The sequence below is a fragment of the Podarcis melisellensis genome (assembly GCF_964234715.1).
Source record: "Podarcis melisellensis genome assembly, chromosome: 10".
Taxonomy (NCBI): Eukaryota; Metazoa; Chordata; class Lepidosauria; order Squamata; family Lacertidae; genus Podarcis; species Podarcis melisellensis.
The window spans coordinates 4,812,337-4,832,181 of record NC_138542.1 but is presented as its reverse complement, the minus strand read 5'-3'; the positions used below and the strand labels follow the sequence as shown (position 1 = coordinate 4,832,181).

The 19,845-nt window shown below is 44.3% G+C and overlaps 1 protein-coding gene across 7 annotated transcripts in view; it reads left to right on the top strand.

The window, feature by feature from the left end:
• The window catches only part of CD36 (CD36 molecule (CD36 blood group)), a 74,994-nt gene extending 72,074 nt beyond the window's left edge, over window positions 1–2,920 (top strand). For all 7 annotated transcript variants that reach the window (XM_081927768.1, XM_081927771.1, XM_081927766.1 and 4 more), the window contains 2 exons: window positions 454–618; window positions 2,344–2,920. In XM_081927768.1, coding sequence (XP_081783894.1) covers window positions 454–618 — 165 coding nt within the window. In that variant the 3' untranslated portion in view covers window positions 2,344–2,920. The remainder of the gene's footprint in view (window positions 1–453; window positions 619–2,343) is intronic.
• Window positions 2,921–19,845: the final 16,925 nt, after the last annotated feature.

Genomic DNA, 19,845 nt, shown 5'->3' with positions numbered 1-19,845 from the left:
GAGCAATGTATGGATAACCACTTAAGTCCCTGACTCTCTTCTTGCACCCACTCCTGGGTGGGGAATCTCCAACACATGAGTCTATATAGGCCCACTGAGCCTCCCCAGTTGTCCTGCAATGCTGTACTCACTGAGCAAACCTGCCCATCATGATGGCAGGTGTGGGGCAGATAAAAGCCTGATGGCCACGAGCAGGTTTGCAGGTCTTAGGTAGCACTTTGAAAGAAGATGTGACAATCAGCTGGTTGTTGTTCCTCCCCCTCCTTTCACCATTCTGTTTATTATTTTTTTTATGCAACGGAACTGGGTGTAATCAGGGATGTAAGCAGGTTCCTTTTCGTAGATCCAAGATGGAAATAACTTGACATTGCAGTTCCCACATGTGGGGAGGAAACTGCTTGTGGACTTCTGTGTGGAATAATGTTGCTCTTGGTCTCCCTCTTCTTCCTCCAGACGGCCATTATTGATGATAAGAAAGCTGAGTTTTTCCGAGAGAAAGTGACCAATAAGATCAAGCTTCTGCATCTGTTGGAAGCGGTGCTCATCATTGCCGGCAGTGTGATGTTCCTTGGATTCCTCGTCTCGTTCTTAGTATGCCGAGCGCAGAAATCAAAATAAGTAAGGAAACAGGACTCTGGCAGGATTTCCGTTGATGATTATTTCTGGGATTCTTTGGCTGAAATAATAACAGCAATTGGGCACCCACAGTTCTGTGTATATGAGACCATTTTGTACATGTCGAAGGCGAGGCTTGGAAAAAGATGTACTGTATTGATTTTTATCAAGCAAATCTATACCTTGGGTGAACATTAAATGTGCCGCTACTCTGATTCCAGACACCGGGTGGTATATCCAATGAAACTGTGCTGTCAATAGCAGATAGCTTTTTAGAAGGGTTGTACATAGATGGTGCTCAGAAATGAAACTTCCAGTGGCCTCTTGGGCTCCCAATATCCTTATGCAGTGGCTTAAGGCTTAGAGTGTGTCTTCACACAATCCTCTTAAATTTCAGCTTTAAATAAGCATACATTTAAAAACATAATGCAAGAAATAATTTTTTTACCAGTGAATCCAAATTTGCTGCAGTTTTCCAGTGAGTTTACATTAATGGGAAGCTGGAAAACTGAAGCAGATTTGGATTTGCTGGTAAAAATCACAAGTTTTGCCTCCATATGATATATGGGTTGCTTCCAAACCTACCCCTCTCTTGCCCTCACCACTCCCTTCGGGAAATCCATATAGACTAGCCTTGGTCCCTAGAAGTTGTTGGACTACAACTCCTATCATTCATAGTCAGCATGGCCAGTGATGATGGGAGTTGTAGTCAACAACATCTGGGGATCCAAGGATGAGAAAGGCATTAATATAGATAGTAGTAGTTGGTCCTGGAGCATTGCTTTCCTGACCTCCCATCCACTGGGCGTGAGGCAGCAGTGAGCTTGGCATGATGGAAATGCACCAGTGGGAGCACCAGATCCACGACTGCATTTGCACTGTGCCAGCCTTGCCACTCCCCCTCCTGGTAAGCCACAGCAATGACAGTGATGGGAAGTTGGGCAAGCAGTGTTGCCCTATCAACCACTACCAACAGCCACTGACTCCAGCTCCTGATATATGTGGGGCGGACCATCTCCAGCGCTCCAGGCTTTGGCCTATAAGAAGTGTTGGCATTCATAGTTCTGTCGCTGAATTTCCACATCATGCTAAGTCATGGTTTACTGTTAATACGCAGATCACTTTTGCTATGCTTCTCCCTAGCAGCTAGTGGAAGCAACCCCGCCCCCGCCCCCGCCCCCGCCCCCCCCTTGGCTTAGTGTTACATCTGACCTGGGGACTGTGGTGCCAAATGGCCCCTGCATGGCAACCTAAGAACAAATATTGGCTTCAGATCACAATTCCCAATTCAGATGTAATGCTTAGTCAAGAATTGTTGTCTTCGCTCTCGCTTTTTATCGGGGAGAGATCTGCATATTCATAGGAAAACATTTACTATGATGCAAGAATCCAGCCATTGTCCTCTTCCCCAAAAGTCAGAAACATACTTAACAGAGTTTGCCTATGGTATGAAGGCCCTGTGCAGTACAAGTTTCAAAAAATTACAGAAAGGTTACTCCTTTCCCCAAGGAATGTTGCTTTTCACATTAAGCGGGTTTCTATCTTTAGCCCAATTAATACAATGCAAAGGATGCTATCTGAGGCTTCTGATAAACGATCAAAAGGCCTTTATGGTTCTATTATAGAACCACAATCTCTGCTGGGATATGTCTGCTAAAGCCTTCCATGAGAAAATGATCCAGATACCCCGGATCTGCTGAACTAACTTGGGGTGATTTCTTTTCTCAGGTATCAAGCTACTTCAGGTATCAAGCTACTGCAGATGTAGGCAATAGTCATTTCAGACTTTAAGCAAGGGAGGGTAATGAACCTTCCAGATGAACCTTCCTGATGGCATTGCTGGACTGTGCTTTGTATGTGGCAAATCAGCTTAGGATGAAGCCCTGCCTCAGTGTGTTGAGTGAAGTGCGTGCCTTTGCCTGCCAGAACCCCAAAGATGTTCTGAAGAGAGACTATCGTTAAATCTGACTTTCTGGCATTCTATGAGCCTTTTATAAGACATCCATCAAACCTGTGCTACCGTTTATGCAGCTTGCTGCTGCTGCCACAGTCTCTTCCCACCTGGGGAATTCAAGAATGGGAAGAGAAGTTCTTTGCCTTAACTGTGTCCAGAAAGCACAGAATCTTGCTCTCAAACATGTTCAGTCATTTGTTTTTCATCCACATCTTCAAGAAGTTGAAGAAGCCTCTAAGATTAAGCTGTGTTCTTTTTTTCTCTCTCCAAAGATGTGATTTTAGAAGATGAGAAATGTAAAACACCATTAATTGTAACATATGGATTTCAGTAAAGGGTTTATCAAAAAGACTGTCTGTATTTCCTTGTTTTTGTACCCATGCTTGCAAGTCTATGTGCAACTACACTCCTGCTCACTGCCAAAGTGGAGATGGGTAAATCTGCTAATTTCAGTATCTCCATTTCACCTCCACTGCATTTTAGTTCAGTTACCCACATCTCCACACCAGCTTGTGGATTTTTTTAAAAAAAGAAGTCTTGTGAAAATTCACCAGAGAATTCCTCCTAATAAGCACCTTTGTTTGCAATTTTGGCCTAATGTAACACATTTTTGCAAAGCAATTTTGTGTATTCATGTATGTTAGTTTCACTAATACAAACATATTGATGTACATTTGCTTTTAGCACACATTACCTGGCTGGAGAACTGCATTGTCAAATCCGAAGAAGTGCCTATTTCAAAGGTTTCAGTTGGTGTCTTGTTTCAGAAAGGGCAAATTTTGGTAGGTTCACCTTTAAATGTGCAAGGAATCCAATTTATCCCCTGTTGCTGTGTTGCAGCCATGGAAAGTAGACTCTCTAGCATATTGGGAACTTCTCTTCACCAGATATACTGTATCCAAATGGCATCCATTGGACTAGCTGTCTGTTAGCTCTCAAAGTCCCCATCTGTGCTGCTGCAGACCTTCACATGGGAAGGTAGCGGAGCTCAGTGTTCCACATCCATTTTCATATACATACATCATCTCATAGGCTGCTATAAGAAGTGGGACACTGCACTTAGATTCACCTTTGGTTCTTGCAGCAGGCCTCTTGCTTCTGGTCCCCAAAACAAACCCAGTGATGGTTCAGCTACAATTGCCATATTGCAAATGATGGGGCTGAGGATAAAGAATGGAGTTTTTATTTGCTTGCTTACAGTACAGTGGTGCCTCGCAAGACGAAATTAATCCGTTCCGTGAGGCTCTTCGTATAGCGGTTTTTTCGTCTTGTGAAGCAAGCCCATTGACAGCTTAGCGGATTAGCGCTACAGCTGTCAAGCGGCTTCCAGCGATCAGCTGTTAAGCGGCTTATCAGCGGAACAGCTGATAAGCGGCTTAGCGGCTTAAGAAAAGGGCGAAAAAAACCCGCGGGGGGATGCAAGATTTTTTTCGTCTTGCGAAGCAACCCCATAGGGGAATTCGTTTTACGAAGCGCCTCCAAAACGGAAAACCCTTTCGTCTAGCGGGTTTTTCGTCTTGCGAGGCGTTCGTCTTGCAGGGCACCACTGTAGTTCTCTTGGTTGTCTACTAACAGATCTGGGTAGATCACAAAGATAAAATAAAAACAGGATATTAAAAGTATAAGAAAGTTGCATAATAAAAATATCCAGCAGAAAACCCTAAATCCAAGTTCACCTTTATCGGAATAAGCTTTGTTTATGTTCTCAGGACGTCGATTGCATGAAGCATATCTTACTGCATTGTGGGCAGTACGAGCAAGCAAGGGACCAACTGATCAACCCCCTACTGGCAAATCTGTCTGGAAAGTCTGAAGCCTCCCATATTAAATATCTGCTGGAGGACAGGTCTAATGATATTACACTGCCCGTGGCAAAGTTTCTTTTGGAAGTTAAAAGAAACAAAGCTCATCATGCTTGAGACATAACAAAATGACTGCCACGGTTTCTCTCTCTCTTGTGGTTGGCTGTCTTAATTGTATTTTGTTCTGTACTTGTTCTATGGGTCTTTGGACCGCAATAAAGATTTAAAATAAAAATAAAAATGCAATATGGAGGCAGTGGGATAAAAATTCAGATTTCACATGGTGCGGAGAAGACTGTATTTAAGGTGCCAGACAAGGTTGTCTGAGGAGGTTTATCCATAAGTAGGGTGCTATCACTGAGAAGGTCCTGTCCTTGGTTGTCATGCCTCTCCACAACCTGCGCAACCTTAGCGGCTAAGGTGAAATTTGAGCTGCCCATCTGCTCCACCTGGTCCTGCTAATGCACAACTATAATTCACTTCTGTGCAGGACAAGTAGACTTCATTTTTGTTGCCTGAGATTCTCAGAGCCTGTGTGTTGTGACTTGTACGCTCACCACCAGAATCAAATTTTGGCTGTGGCGAAGTAATAAGCCATGTTTCCATTATTAACTAGCCGCAACATGACATCAAGACATCAATTAATTGAAACTCTCATTTTCACGTTATCTGGGAAGTGTGAATGTTGAATATGTGCAACTTAAGCAATGATCGCTAGGTGGCAATGGTGCATTTCAAAGTCAACTATTTTCTTCCATACTACTTCAGATGAAATCTTGCACATTTTCCAGAATGCTGAACACTATCACCTCAGCAAAATGATGATGTTGAAAGATTTGGAATACTACATGCCAAAGGAAGTAAAAGATACAGGATTAATATTGAGAAGTAGTTAAGTAGTAGTTAACACAAGTTAAGGCTGAGCCAGTCGCTGTTTCACAGCTTAAGTGAAAATGCCCAGGATAGAACCAGTAGAACAAGCCAGATTTCTCTGCCATAATCTCACTAGGCTGCATTCAGATTCTCAGTATTTTGTGGGAGGAGTTCAGCTGCATGCTTTAAATTAAATTTAGGGTTCTGCAATTAAAGTGGATTAAAACTCTGGCACAACAAATCCACTTTAACAGAAACAGATTACTGGTAGTTTGCGGAAGTGAGGCCCCAAAATGTGTGGGTTTATGATTGATAAATGGGGAGGCATAAGATCTCCAGGCAAACTTTTCTGAACAAATGCTCAATAAAGAGTGGATGCTGAGTGGTGTCCAAACTTTTTTCAAAGAGGGCCAGATTTGATGAAGCAAAGGGCCGTGAGGGCCAACCAAGGTTGTTGACCTTTTTTTTAGGATTTGAAGTTGTTGAGGGGTTTTTTAGGATTTTACCCCAGGAAATAAACTGCCACAGGGGGCAGATTAAGCTGACCGGCGGTCTGTATTAGGCCCCCGAAATGGACTTTGGACATGCCTGCTGTAAGATTTCCACATAAACATTCTGCAAGCCAAGCAGGATGCTGACTTGACCCCAATAGAATAGTAAGGATTACCAGGGGATAAAAAAGCATGTGAGGGGTTCAAAGCGCTACACAAATGTTGTAATAATATTTGGAGGGCTCCATCACTTTTATCATGTCTTTTTTGCAAGATATTAGAATCCAAATACAGGCTGCCAATATTTGTGTATGTTTATATTATAATCTAAGGGACGCGGGTGGCGCTGTGGGTTAAATCACAGAGCCTAGGGCTTGCTGATCAGAAGGTCGGCGGTTCGAATCCCCACGACGGGGTGAGCTCCCATTGCTCGGTCCCTGCTCCTGCCAACCTAGCAGTTCGAAAGCACATCAAAGTGCAAGTAGATAAATAGGTACCGCTCTGGCGGGAAGGTAAACGGCGTTTCCGTGCACTGCTCTGGTTTGCCGGAAGCGGCTTAGTCATGCTGGCCACATGACCTGGAAGCTGTACACTGGCTCCCTCAGCCAATAAAGCGAGATGAGCACCACAACCCCGGAGTCATCTGCGACTGGACCTAATGGCCAGGGGTCCCTTTAGCTACATTATAATCTAATCCAAGATCAGGTTCATGCAAGTTTTATGCCTTTAAAGGTGAGTGTTGAAACAGCATGTGGTCCCTCCGTGTTTCATTTTGAACTAGTTCCCCCAGCCAATAACTTTGCCCCAATACTGAAGGCCAGCCTCTTGCATCTGAAGTCAGCTCAATTAAAGGTAAACTCTACTTTTAAAACTTAGGCACACTGAACAGCTATGTAATATGTTGTGCAACTGGAATTTCTGTAGTGGAACTATTTGTGCCATAATGTGAGTTTTCCCTTTCTGATCAGAGTTTTGAATTCTGCTGAGGAACATGAACAAGTCATGCTGGCCCATGAACTCTACACTTGTCCAAACCCCAGATTATTCAAAGCAGTTGGCCTGTTGTTGGCTGTAATCATTTTTATTCAGAAGAGTTTAGGTTCCTAGGTCTCTGTTCTATTCGCTCCATAAGCACCTTTCTACTGTGCACTTGTTTTCTGCAGCACATTTTATGGTTCAGATCTAGGAAAAGGCTTCTGGGTGATTTTTGCTATAATAATAATAATAATAATAATAATAATAATAATAATAATAATAATTTATACCACGCCCATCTGACTGAGTTTCCCCAGCCACTCTGGGCGGTTCCCAATCAAATGTTAAAAACAGTACAGCATTAAATATTAAAAACTTCCCTAAACAGCCTTCAGATGGCTTTTAAAAATAGGATAGCTGCTTATTTCCTTCACATCTGAAGGGAGGGTGTTCCACAGGGTGGGCGCCACTACCAAGAAGGCCCTCTGTCTGGTTCCTGTAACCTCACTTCTTGCAATGAGGGAACTGCCAGAAGGCCCTTGGCACTGGACCTCAGTGTCCGGGCTGAACAATGGGGGTGGAGATGCTCCTTCAGGTATACTGGGCTGAGGCCATTTAGGGCTTTAAAGGTCAACGCCAACACTTTGAATTGTGCTTGGAAATGTACTGGGAGCCAATGCAGATCTCTCAGTATCTGCCAATAGGGCATGTTGAATTTTTCAACTTTCAAATTCCAAAAAATGAGGGGTGCTAAAAAGTTGTAACATCACTTGGGGATTCAATAGATATTTGGGTTAAATGAATATAATTCAGTTTTGCTTGGCAAGTAAAATGTGTGTAAAATTGCATAGAAATCATTAAAAATGATTGCCAGTTATGTTATTACATGACACTCTCAGAAGGTAAAACTAAAATTCTTTGGTTTTCCAAGAGCAGTTTATTTGCTCCTTAACCAAACAAAGACTTACCAAGCTAAATGTCCAATCACAAAAAATAATAGCAGATTTGAATCGCTCACACCCAAAGGTATCTTTTTAAGATCCCTCACTGAAGGGATGTGCAAAAATTGAGTTTCACCCCCTAAAATCACATGCCCTACTCTGCCAGTAATGACCAGATGGTCTTCTCGTTCTTCTCCAATGCTGCTTTGATGAAACTATGGATTATCATTATCTAAGCAGATGCCAATTGATTTGGGGGCGAGGAGAGATAGTGCAGAGTATATTTTGGTTCTGCTTTAGCTAGTGATGCTTAAAACGCCTGGCACTAAGTGGTTTAAATCTGATTGCTTGCTGGCATTTGCTAAAGTGCAAAATAACACTCTGGGGAAGAATTGATTCCTTCTGAGAGCTGCCTGCACTTTTGTTTAGTCCTGGATTTATCAAGACACACCATCTTTGAGCATCTGGAGTAGTAGGAGTCCAAAACAAATTGTCCGCTCCCCACATTGTTTAGCCCTGGCGTGGTCATTTGATTCCTGAGAAATGAACACATTCGGCATGTGCAGGACAAACTCTTCACCTCCAAGAACGGCCGTCTAGCAAACACCAGCTGCAGAGAGCGCTGAGCCAACTGAGCAAGGAGGGGGAAGCCCCAGCCCTGTGTTCACAGCTGCATTAGCACTTAATAACCGGGATGCCTTTTAAACACTGACCAAAACTGGCCAGCAGGAATTAGGGGATTTGGGTCTTAGAACAGAAGAACATGACCGGGTTTTGTGACAAGCCCACTTGGATCACTGGGCCAGCAGCCTCCCTTTCATATGGTTGCATCACCATCCCAAAGGGATACTGAATCCACACCCCCCCACCTCCTTGGTTTGGACAGAATGGATTATGCAGTGCTTTCAAGTAACAGCCATAAGGTCAGACAGACATAACGATCTTGCAATCTGTGGTGCAAAGTGCACCGAATCCTGAGATTGGCTTGTCTACATAGCTCTCCTTGGATAGTTATGGATAGCAAACTTCATTCTATGAAACAATTTCGCTTTCTTAAACTGCCCCAAATGGGCCTTTCTAGTTAATAGCCATTTCACCACTGAAGGTGATGCCTCAGAGATATGGCTGTGATGAGGGGACATTGGACAACTGCTTCATAAATCCACACAAGGCAATCATGGTCACCATCTTGGACAGTGTTCAAAGAGGATTAGCCAAATTAACAGAGGATAAGTCAGAGGCAGTGGGAATCATAGAAGGGGAGAGGGAAGGCTGTTGCCCTCAGGTCCTGTGAGAACAGGATGCTAGACTAGATGGGCCATTGGCCTGATGCAGCGGGCTCCTCCTAGGTTCTTAAGCCCCAGCCTGGCTAGCCAAAGGACATTGTATTATTATTATTATTATTATTATTATTATTAATAATAATAATAGTAATAATAAATTTTATTTATATCCCGCCCTCCCCAGCCGAAGCCGGGCTCAGGGCGACTAACAACACCAAAGTAGTGCAACATTATAAAAACATTATAAAATTAATTAAAATCAAAATTGATGGCAACCATAAAGTTTTGTAAAGATTGCCAAAGGAGGGAGTCAGGCTGCGCCCTGACCAAAGGCCTGGCGGAACAGCTCTGTCTTGCAGGCCCTATGGAAAGATGTCAAATCCTGCAGGGCCCTTGTCTCTTGTGACAGAGCATTCCACCAGGTTGGAGCCACAGCCGAAAAAGCCCTGGCTCTAGTTGAGGCCAGCCTAACCTCTCTGTGGCCTGGGACCTTCAAGATGTTTTTATTTGAAGACCGTAAGTTCCTCTGTGGGGCATACCAGGAGATATCATCATCATTAGTAGTAGCAGTAGTATACTGCCCTATACCTGCAGGTCTCAGAGTGGTTCACAGGATAAAAGCACAATATAAAAACACAAAACACATAATCAAAATAAGAACAAGAACAACCCAATAACCCACCCACCCCCAACAGATTTTAAATTGGCATTGAATGTCAATTAACCAAAGGCCTGGTTGATGACGAACGTTTTTGCCTGGTGCCTAAAGGTGTATAATGAAGGCGCTGTAGTCACTTGTCACAGAAACCTGAACTGGACTGTTCTCCATTAGTGTGCCCTCAGCCTATGTAGGTTGTTTAGGCAAAAACTCATCCTTCCGACCTTCCAAGTGTCAGGGACAGTCTAAGATTTATAGACGTTGCCTCACTTTCTGATTTGCTCCCAGAATGTCTCATTTTTCCGTAGGACATCCCTATTTTCATCAAAAAAATGTTGGGGTGTATGGAGTTATGTGGCGCCTGAGCCAAGGATCTAAGCAACTATACAACCTTTAGAAGACATCTGAAGGCAGCCCTGAATCATTTTGTTATGTTTTTATAGATGTTGGAAGCTGCCCAGAGTGGCTGGGGCAAACCAGTCAGATGGGCGGGGTATTATAAGTATTATTATGGAATGGGACATCCCTATTTTTGACAGAGCAATGTTGGAGGATATGCATCCTTGAGAGAGGAAGCAGGTGGGAGGTTTCTGAGGCAAAGGGATGAGGAACGGCCCCTTGGAAGTACATCTGAGTGACCTTGTTTCTAGCTGCTGGAAGAGTGCAATGTTGAATTTCTCCCACAGTCTATATGGCACTCAAAAAGCTCTCCTCTTCCATGAGAGAGTGAAGCATCTGCCTTGGGACAGCAGGTACTGGCCACCATTTAAAAGCCAGCATGCTGTTGGTGCCCTTCCAGCAAGAGTTACATTTTCTGGATTTTCTGCCTTTGGGGTGGCCAAATCTCCCAGTGACCTATTCTGTACGGCTCTCTTCAGGAACTGCAACTGGCTTCGTTTCTCACATGTGCATGGCAGACAGAGTCAAGTCTTGATTCTGAAATGGGCTAATTCTCTCCATGCCTGTTCTGGACTAGGGGTGAGGAATGGGATCTGTCCAGTGTCAATCACCCGCTCTCAGGCAACCTTTTTGCCTGGAAGTATCTCACGGAGAGCTTTGAAAGGGGCTTCTCATGATTGCCAGTCAGCTGACTGTCGGGTCCTCCTGAACCCCTTGCAAAACACTTTGCAACTGCCTGCATTCAGCTGATTGACAAGCCCCACACACTCCCTTTCGGTTGAGCCGGGTTTTTACCTGTTTTACCCCAGATGTCATACACAACATCAGGTGTAGGACAGTGGGCAAGACTTGGGCAAAATGGCCTTGTGGGCCAAATGGGGAGGCCGAGGAGGTTTAATTTGGTCCCTGGGACAAAGGTTCCCAAAGCTGAAGGGCTTCAACGCCTGTGTTTTGGGCTTTTCTTCTTGGCCATGAGCTGCTTCCAGGATTTTTAATTTTTTTAGTTTTTGCTTGGAACGAACATGATGAAGACAGCAGACAGCAATCTGGACAGGCTTTCTCCCCCCCCCCTTTTTTTGTAGGAGTGCTAGGAAAACAAACTGAACATGTGACAATCCACTTAGAAAACTTCTCTTAAGGTCTCTCTTCACCTTACAGGCCTGTCAACAATATTTGCTTGCTTCCCTCTCCCCAAGCAGCTGGATGTTGAGGCAGCTGTCTGTGACTGTGTGGTTTATGGATCAAAACCCCCAGAAAGGTAATTTCTTCCTCTTTGAATTCTTAGATATAAATGTTTATACCACAAGTTCATAGTGAAGATTAAAGATGTACATAGAGGATGAAATATAGACTTCCTTGCATGCTTCTCCCCTTCCACTTTCTGTCCTTCAAACAGCCCTGTGAGGTAGGTCAGGCTGCCGGACAGTGATTGGCCCAAGGTCACCCACTGAACCTTGTGGCTGTGTGGGGATTTGAACTCTGACCTCCCAGGTTCTAGCCCAACACTAACCACTGCACCACACTGGATAATGAATGAAGGATGACGCAGAACCAAATACAGATCTGGCTGATGTAAAACCATGAGCAATGCTTTTAAAGCAGGCATCCCCAAACACGGCCCTCCAGATGTTTTGGTACTACAGCTCCCATCATCCCTAGCTATCAGGACTAGTGGTCAGGAATGATGGGAGTTGTAGTCACAAAAACACCTGGAGGGCCGAGTTTGGGGATGCCTGTTTTAAAGTCCTGCGTCCGTCTACTCGGAAGTAAGTTTGGCTAGAAATCAATGGGGCTTACTTCCAAGTAAGTGAGCATAGGGTGGCAGTTTAAGCTTCTTCCAAAAATAAGGTATTTATTATTTCTTTATTTTATATAATAATACGGTATATAATAGTAATCTTAATCATTAAATTGAAAACAAACAAGCAAACACCAAGCAACACATAATTCATTCTTTTGGAATCCCCAAAGCAAATATATGTATGAGCACATTTAATGTCTCCAAAATAATCCCCTACCGCTTTTAATTTGCTTTAGAATTGTTTTATATTGTAAACCGCCCTATGATCCTTAGATGAAGATGGTATCCTCTCACCCTCTGCTTTGTATGGCTGTTTGGAAATCTACCTGCTTATTTTTTCAGAACTGCTTTGGAGCATTGGCAAAATCATTTGGCAGCAGCCCCATCTAGAGTCTGTTTCAAGAATCACACCTCTGAACTTGAACTGTTCTAAAAGTGTTCAAAGCATACTTCCTGCTCTGTTCAGCAACTCATTTCTACCAGTGCTGCATCCGAGTTGGCTAAGTGGCTATGGACCTGATCAGAAACTTGGGTGGAAGACTATTGCGAAGCCTCTGTGTGTAATAGAAGTATAATTCTTTGTTTAATTATACTTTGTTGCTATAAAAAAGTTTTTTAAAAAACCATTTCACCCAATTGTCCACTCTAAATGCCTCGCTTGTGTCTGGTACCCTCAATAATCACGTTCTTTCTAATCTACACTGTGTGAGATGGATGTATATCCATAAATGGCATTGGGATGATTTATCATGAATCCCTTCAGCTGTAATCAATGGGAAGCAATAAAACATGCAAGGCACGCAAAAAAAGAAGCTTTAATTAACCTTAGAAGGGAACTTTGCTAAAGGGGATTTACTAATGTGACACATTATGGAAGCATCTTGGTCACAATGAAACACATTGTTGGATAATATAGCCATATACTGCATGGTGTGTGAAACCTTCAGAAAGTTACAGAAATGGGAAGGTCAAATATCACTACTGAAGTGAACACGGACCAGTTGGAGAGTCAGTTCAGTGGTTGCAGAACAAGTGAATATGTTCCTGTCTCACCCAGCCATAACATGATGTGAGCTGTTCTTCATGAGCAGCTGTCCCTAGACAACAAATTGGAAACTTGTGGCCCTCTAGATCGGGGTCAGCATACTTTTTCAGCAGGGGGCCGGTCCACTGTCCCTCAGACCTTGTGGGGGGCCAGATTATATTTTGAAGGGGGGGAATGAACGAATTCCTATGCCCCACAAATAATCCAGAGATGCATTTTAAATAAAAGCACACATTCTACTCATGTAAATATGCGCTTGTCAGGGGCTCAGGAGCAGAGGCACAGGGGAGAGAGGAAATGGAGAGCGAAGGGGAAGAATCTGAGGGAAGCGTAGGGGAGTATGACAGTGAACCGAGAGATTCCATGAGCTTCTCCAGCGAATCAGAAGATTCCCAGAGGGGGGCGCCTATGGCCAGGGCAAGGGGGGTCCCAGGGGGGACGCACCAGAAACAAGAGGCCAGCGGGGACTCCCAAAGCAGCAGCTGGAGATCAGGACCAGCTTCCCCACCAGAGCGTAGTGGGGGGGAAGAGTCCCATGGATCAGGGCCAGCGTCTCCTCCAGCAGGGAGAGAAGAGGAGTCAGGGCTGACCATGCTACATTCGGAGAGTGAGGGAACGGAGGGGAAGTCAGACCCAGCTAGCCTCCCCGAAGGGGGAAGCAGTGACAGGAGCAGTGTAACGGTCAGGAGGAAGGTTGCCGGCTGGGCGCGCGCGCCAAGTTCAAATGTACAGGCGTGCGGGACAGCAGGAAACCAGGATAGGGAACCAGGTCCTAAAGCCCGCCGGAGGCAGGGGGAAGAATCAGGGGACTCAGCGTCAGAAGAGTCCAGAAAGGGCAAAACCCCAGCAGACAGGCGGACCCAGAGGAGGAAGGAGCAAAGGAAGAGGTGGAGCAAGGCTAGAGTCTTAAACTGGTGTCTGGGGGGAGGAGATTCAGACGGAGCTTCAGCGGTCTAGAGTTTGAGACGTAGGGCTGCGCGCCGCGGCTTTGAAATCGAAACTGAACTTCAATAAAGACCTTTGTAAATAGCAACGAACTGGCGTTGGTCCTTTGTGAGCTGGGACCTCGGGCAGCTCTGACAGCGCTGATTCCTGGACAGTCTGCAGGTCAGATTTAGAAGGCGATTGGGCCGAATCCGGCCCCTGGGCCTTAGGTTGCCTACCCATGCTCTAGATGTTGTTGGACTACAACTCCCATCACTCCTGATCATTGTCCGTGCTGGCTGGGGCTGAGGGGAGCTGGAGTTCTACAACAACTGGAGGGCCAAAGGTTCCCTCCCCTTGCCTTGGACCAATCTTTCTCATTTTTCCACCCTGATAATAAAGATTAAAAGGATATGGTGGTGGTCAGATTCTTGATATCCTTTAGGGGTCCAATCTGCTCCTTGCAAAGAAGTTGTGAACTTCACCAACTTGGTCTGTGGAGCTAATATATATGGCCACTTGCAGCCCTGCTAATGTTGCTGTGGCCTGGCTTTGGTCCAGAGCCTCCCATCTGAACGTAGCTCTTTGGAGACAGCCAACACTTTCATCTTCCCTTCAGGCTCTCAGTTTGTTTGGCAAGCGAGAGATGTGGGCTTATGGCTGGTACTGCCTACTTGAGACAGATCCAGTTTCAGCATCAAGTACCAGTTTAATTTACGATGATTAATGTAAAGATTTTTGCCCAGGGGTGGTTTTTATTATTATTCAAAAATCCAAACTCTTGGCATAGTGCTATGAAAACTCTCAGGCAACATTACTTGTATGATTTCCAAGGGCGTTGCTGGCTTGACTTGAAATCGGTTGGGAAGATGTAGAAGCCATTTCCGTTCACCTTAGAACATTTTTCTTCCTCCACTTTCCCATTCCAAAGTATCATGCAGTTTCGCTCCTCTTGACTTGCCTTGTTAACAGCAAAGAATAAACAGGCCTGGTGGTTCTTTGCCAGACTAATGGCAACACTGAGAAATGATGTGTAATTTTCACCCTTTGAGGTGAAATTGGGATGAGTCCAGTGGAAGCAGGTAATTTTCAAGCCTCTTGTGCCTGTGGCCCCCTCCAGAGTGGTGGGGTGGTTTTTTTTGCTAGTATTGTGCAGCATGTTGGTAGAATAATTGTGCGTCAGTGGTGGACTTATTCTGGATTGTCCACACACCATTCTGCTTTAATAGTTCTTCTGTGATGCTTCCCCAATGTTGCTGCTTTATTGCCATCTGGACAGGCACTCTTGGCACTATAGCGCAACAGAAGCAGGACAGGATACAGAACATCTGTGGTATAAACTGTTACAGTATTTCCACAGGAAGTTTTGCATACCCTCCAAGTATCCCGATTTCCCTGGGACATCCCAGAATTACAGAAGCCACCTTAGCTTCTGATCTGATCCCAGAATGTCCTGTTTCCTCCCTCCAGCGCTGCTGCTGTTGAGCTCGGAGAGGAGGATGAGTCAGAGCTTGCAGTGGTGCCACGAGAACCAGCTGGCTCCCACAACAGTGCTGTACCAAAAGGCACATGTCCTTTTCCACTGCGCTGCTGCACAGGCCATCTGGTTCCTGCAAGAGTGCCACACCAAAAGACACACGTCCCAATTTTCATCAGGCTAATAAACCACAGAGCCTAGGACTTGACGATCGCAAGGCTGGCGGTTTGAATTCCCGTGACGGGGTGAGCTCCCGTTGCTCGGTCCCTGCTCCTGCCAACCTAGCAGTTCAAAAGCACGTCAAAGTGCAAGTAGATAAATAGGTACCGCTCTGTTTCCATGCGCTGCTCTGGTTCTCCAGAAGTGGCTTAGTCATGCTGGCCACATGACCTGGAAGCTGTACGCCAGCTCCCTTGGCCAGTAAAGCGAGATGAGCACCGCAACCCCAGAGTCAGTCATGACTGGACCTAATGGTCAGGGGTCCCTTTACCTTTAATGTTGGAGGGTATTAGTTCTGGGACATGGACCTATTGGAAATGAAGTGGTATGTCGGCCCTAAAACTCTTGCAGGCACACAGAGTATTAAAGTGAGATTGCCCTGTTCCCATCACAAGCACAAATGGTCACAAAAGCCCAAGGAAAAGGGCATGTGGAAGAGCGTTCTGTTCCTTCCAGCTCCAACTAGGATACTGCAGCAATATCCCTTTTGCTTCCTTACTTTTGTTTCCTGACAGGCCAGCAGCTAAGAGGTGCCAGGCTCCACCCAAACAGCAGAATTACTGTACAAGGTACAACTTGTCACTTCAGCCTGCAAGAGGCAAGAGATGACATGTTTGACTCCTCCTGTATATTAAAAAATTCTCATTGAATGTAGAAAACGTGCATGTGGTGACCAGGCAAAGGACCTGACTTGCTACTTCTCTATAGGCAGAGAGTTTTTAAAATCGGAGGCTGCCTTCTGGCATGCAACCCCTGCTCAGTGTGGTTCTGTGTTCCTGTACATCCAGATTCCACACTGTGATGCTTATTCTTCCTCTGGAAGGACCAGAGGTTGCATATGTGTCATGTGGTATAGTAAGTATTTAACTCTGAGACACATTATGGTTATGCTTTAGCCCCTTAACAGGCTTTCAGACCTTTTAAGGCACCATGGAGACAGGCTGCTTCGCATCTGTGTCCATGCGCTTGACAAACACTTGTTCATAGGCTCACTTCAACCGCTGAAATGAAGATGTGTAGTTCAAGGGACAGAGCCTGCCACTGCAGTGCTGATTCTCTATACCACCAGTGCATTCATTTGATATAGCTGGGCTTTGGTAGCAGTAATCGTGAATTTGGTGGGCATCATGGTTCATGCATCTTTTGACTACAACTTGCAAGGTGCATGCCACAATGAACTATTTGATTCCCATGACCACACAACCTGCCCATATGAAGAACATGGAGGACGCCTTGCTGGATTTGTGCCTGGATATGTCCTGTGTGCATTGGCTGCTATGCTGCAAACAGTGGACTTGAAGCACGGCTCTTTGGTTGAGATCAAGGACCACAGTCTACCTTGGCTTTGCCCAGCACTAGTGATGGGACCCCTAACTACTGTGATGGTCTTTACTTGTTGACACTTATTTGTGGGGAATCCAACATGGCGGATGCAGCAGTGCAGCTAACGTGAACAGTTGCACTGTGGTTTGATTCCTAAAGGGAAATGTACAGAACGTCCACCAGCAGAAATTCTGAGGTTGAGCAGCTGCTAATTTAGCAAGCTGGTCATAGAGGGAAACAGATGGTCATCTGTGAGAAACTTCTGAGAATTAGTAGTGGTCTTTTGCTCCAAAGGGTTTGGGAATGGTGGGGCAAGAGCCTCAGCAATTATACGCATCTGATGAGAAACTGCGTGGGACAAATCCGATTGGGCACTGAACAGAATTCAGGGAGTTGGCTGAGCTTTCCTACATCCACCTCTCCCTTGCTAATCTTGGTTTTGCACAGCTGCGTCTGATTAGAAAGATTAACTCTGGTGGAGATGGTGAAAGAATCCTAGAGAATCAGCACAATTAACACGCCATTGCAGCTTTACCCCAAGAGAAACACACCCAGATTGATTAATTCATTTGATTTCTCAGCTGCCCTTCATGATGAGATCCTAGAACAGATTACAGCAATTTAAAAATACAGGATTAAAAACGGTTCAATGAAACAGGGTGGACCCTAAAATGTACTGTATATATCAGGGGCATACAATGAAAGCTACATAGTGAAAGTGCTAGACAGGAATTCCATAATTCAGCGGCTGCTGCAGGGAATGTCCTCTCCTGAGCGGCTACCCCCAAAACTTGTAAGGGTGGTGGAACTACTGGGAAGCTCCCACTGCTGATCTCAACACTTCAGAGAGTCTGTAGGGAAGGAGGCTTTAAATACTAATTACATATCCTCAATTAGGCCAGGAAATGTACTGAAAATAGTGCAGCTGTTTTAAAACAGGGGCTTCATGAATTCTGAATAGAACCCTGGCCAGTAGTCTGGCTGCCACATTTTGGACAAGATGAAGTTTCTGAATCATCTTTAAGGCAACCCCGCATAAAGTACATTGCAACAATCCAGTATGAAACTTACCAGAGCACAGAACACAATGGCTAAGCCACTGCTTTTTCATGGTCCTAGTTGGTGGGAAAAGATATACTACCCTGGACTGAGTTTTCTACTGCATTGTGTATTTTAAAAAGGACAAACCTGTGTGTGTTGATGTGCCCGTGTGATTTTAAAAGAATAGGGTGCAGAATATTATACCATTTTGATGGGATTTCTGCAACATTTGTGTTAAATGCAAAGAGAAAAAGAGACATGGATGTCCTCTGATTCAAAGAGCCTGCATATTCTCTCCCCCCCCCCCCAATCTTGCCTCTTCCAAAGAGGAAGATCAGTGTTTGATGTGGAAAGCGACCAGAAATGAGTTGCAAGCAGAGGCCAAAGGCTAGGTCATGAGTAAAACAGATCTGAGGCCAAGATGCTTAGAACACTGTCCACCACAGGCAAGAGGCTGAGGTTTAACTCTATATGTAATTTTCCTTTATTGCTACAAGCTGTCAATTTCCTCTTGACACCCTTGTATACATAATCTCTTAATATGGTAAATATGTTTGCCAAGGTTTAAGCATCTTTTAATTTGTGCCAGTTGGCATGTTTCAACTTGTTCTAGAGTACTTAGCAGTGTAGAATTTTGTTTCAAATCCCCCTTGGCTTTACACGTTAGGCCTACAACTTCCTTTAATGCATGGGCCAAGGTATCTTCTGGTTCATATTTAAGTCTGGCATTCAGATCTGATTTAATGAAGCGGATACAGTTCGAAATGCTCACAAAATGCTTATTTGCTCTGTACATTGACTCCAGTACCAATCCCTGAGACACAAATGCAATCCCTTAGTTGACTTGTTTGTAAGGTAGTTTTGAGTTGAACCAATTTTCTTTGCTTCCCCAAATTCCATCTCAGCCTTTAATTTCTCATTGGGCACAAAAAAGTCTGATTGTACATCAATTGATTCCACAGACTTAGAAGGTTGGAGAGGAAGAAGGCAAGTTATAAAGCTCTTTGGTTGCTTCCTTAGCCTGAAGCCTCTAATGTTTGATTCAGTTCCCATGATAACTTAGACTGTATTCAGACGTGGGGTTTATTGCGCTAGTTTTCCTACTTTTAATGCTAGTGCTTCTATCCCAATTTCTGACATTCCCTTTGCAGTACCCGTCACATTATGGAACTGTGGCTTTTTGACTGATATGCTGCCATGTCCTAGTTAATTTTCAACAGTTTTAAAGAAGTGTATGCTACCTCATAGTTTATCACATGAAATTACAATGCAAAACTCCTAGAATTTTACAAGTTAGCTGGTTTGCAAATGGATTTTTTAATATATATTTTTACAATTAACACAGAAATGAATTCTAAACCTTCACTAGATTTCCAGGACTGGTTTTTGCATCATGTGAAAGGTGGAATAAAACACAGAATTTGTCAGGTAAGGAAGTATCAGGAAAACAGCATAAGCTCTGGCTCATGACTGAAATAGGCCTGAATGCCTATCTTGAAGGCAGAAATGTTTTTCAGTCCAGACTGTGTGAGAAGCACAAATGTTGACAAGGCCTTAATGAAGCTAAGATAATGCACCAGTGTGATGAAGGTGCAATATTTGTTACTTTCTGTGGTTAGCACTGACCACTTCATGCCTCTCCCTGTATCCCAATAAGATTTGGGACTATGTCCACCAATGGAAAACTGTTTCTGCAGATGTTTACCCCGTGGCCTTTCATTTGCTAATAGAAAGAAGTTACGTTGTGATAAAAGGAGGAATTAAAGGGAAGCAACCGGTGAGGAGCAAAGGGTTTCTGAGATGTTTGGTAATAGAGAGTTAAGTAGTAGTTAATTTTAATCTCGCATATTGTTCTTCTGAGTAGACTACTGTTTAAAAGCATATTCATATTCTATTTTGCATTTCCATATAATCATTATTTGCATATGCTCTGCATCATTTCTCTCTTACCCAAGATTCATCACCGCATAATGTACTTTTCTTTTTTCTTTGTTATTATGCTTATATCTGAAATGCATTCACTA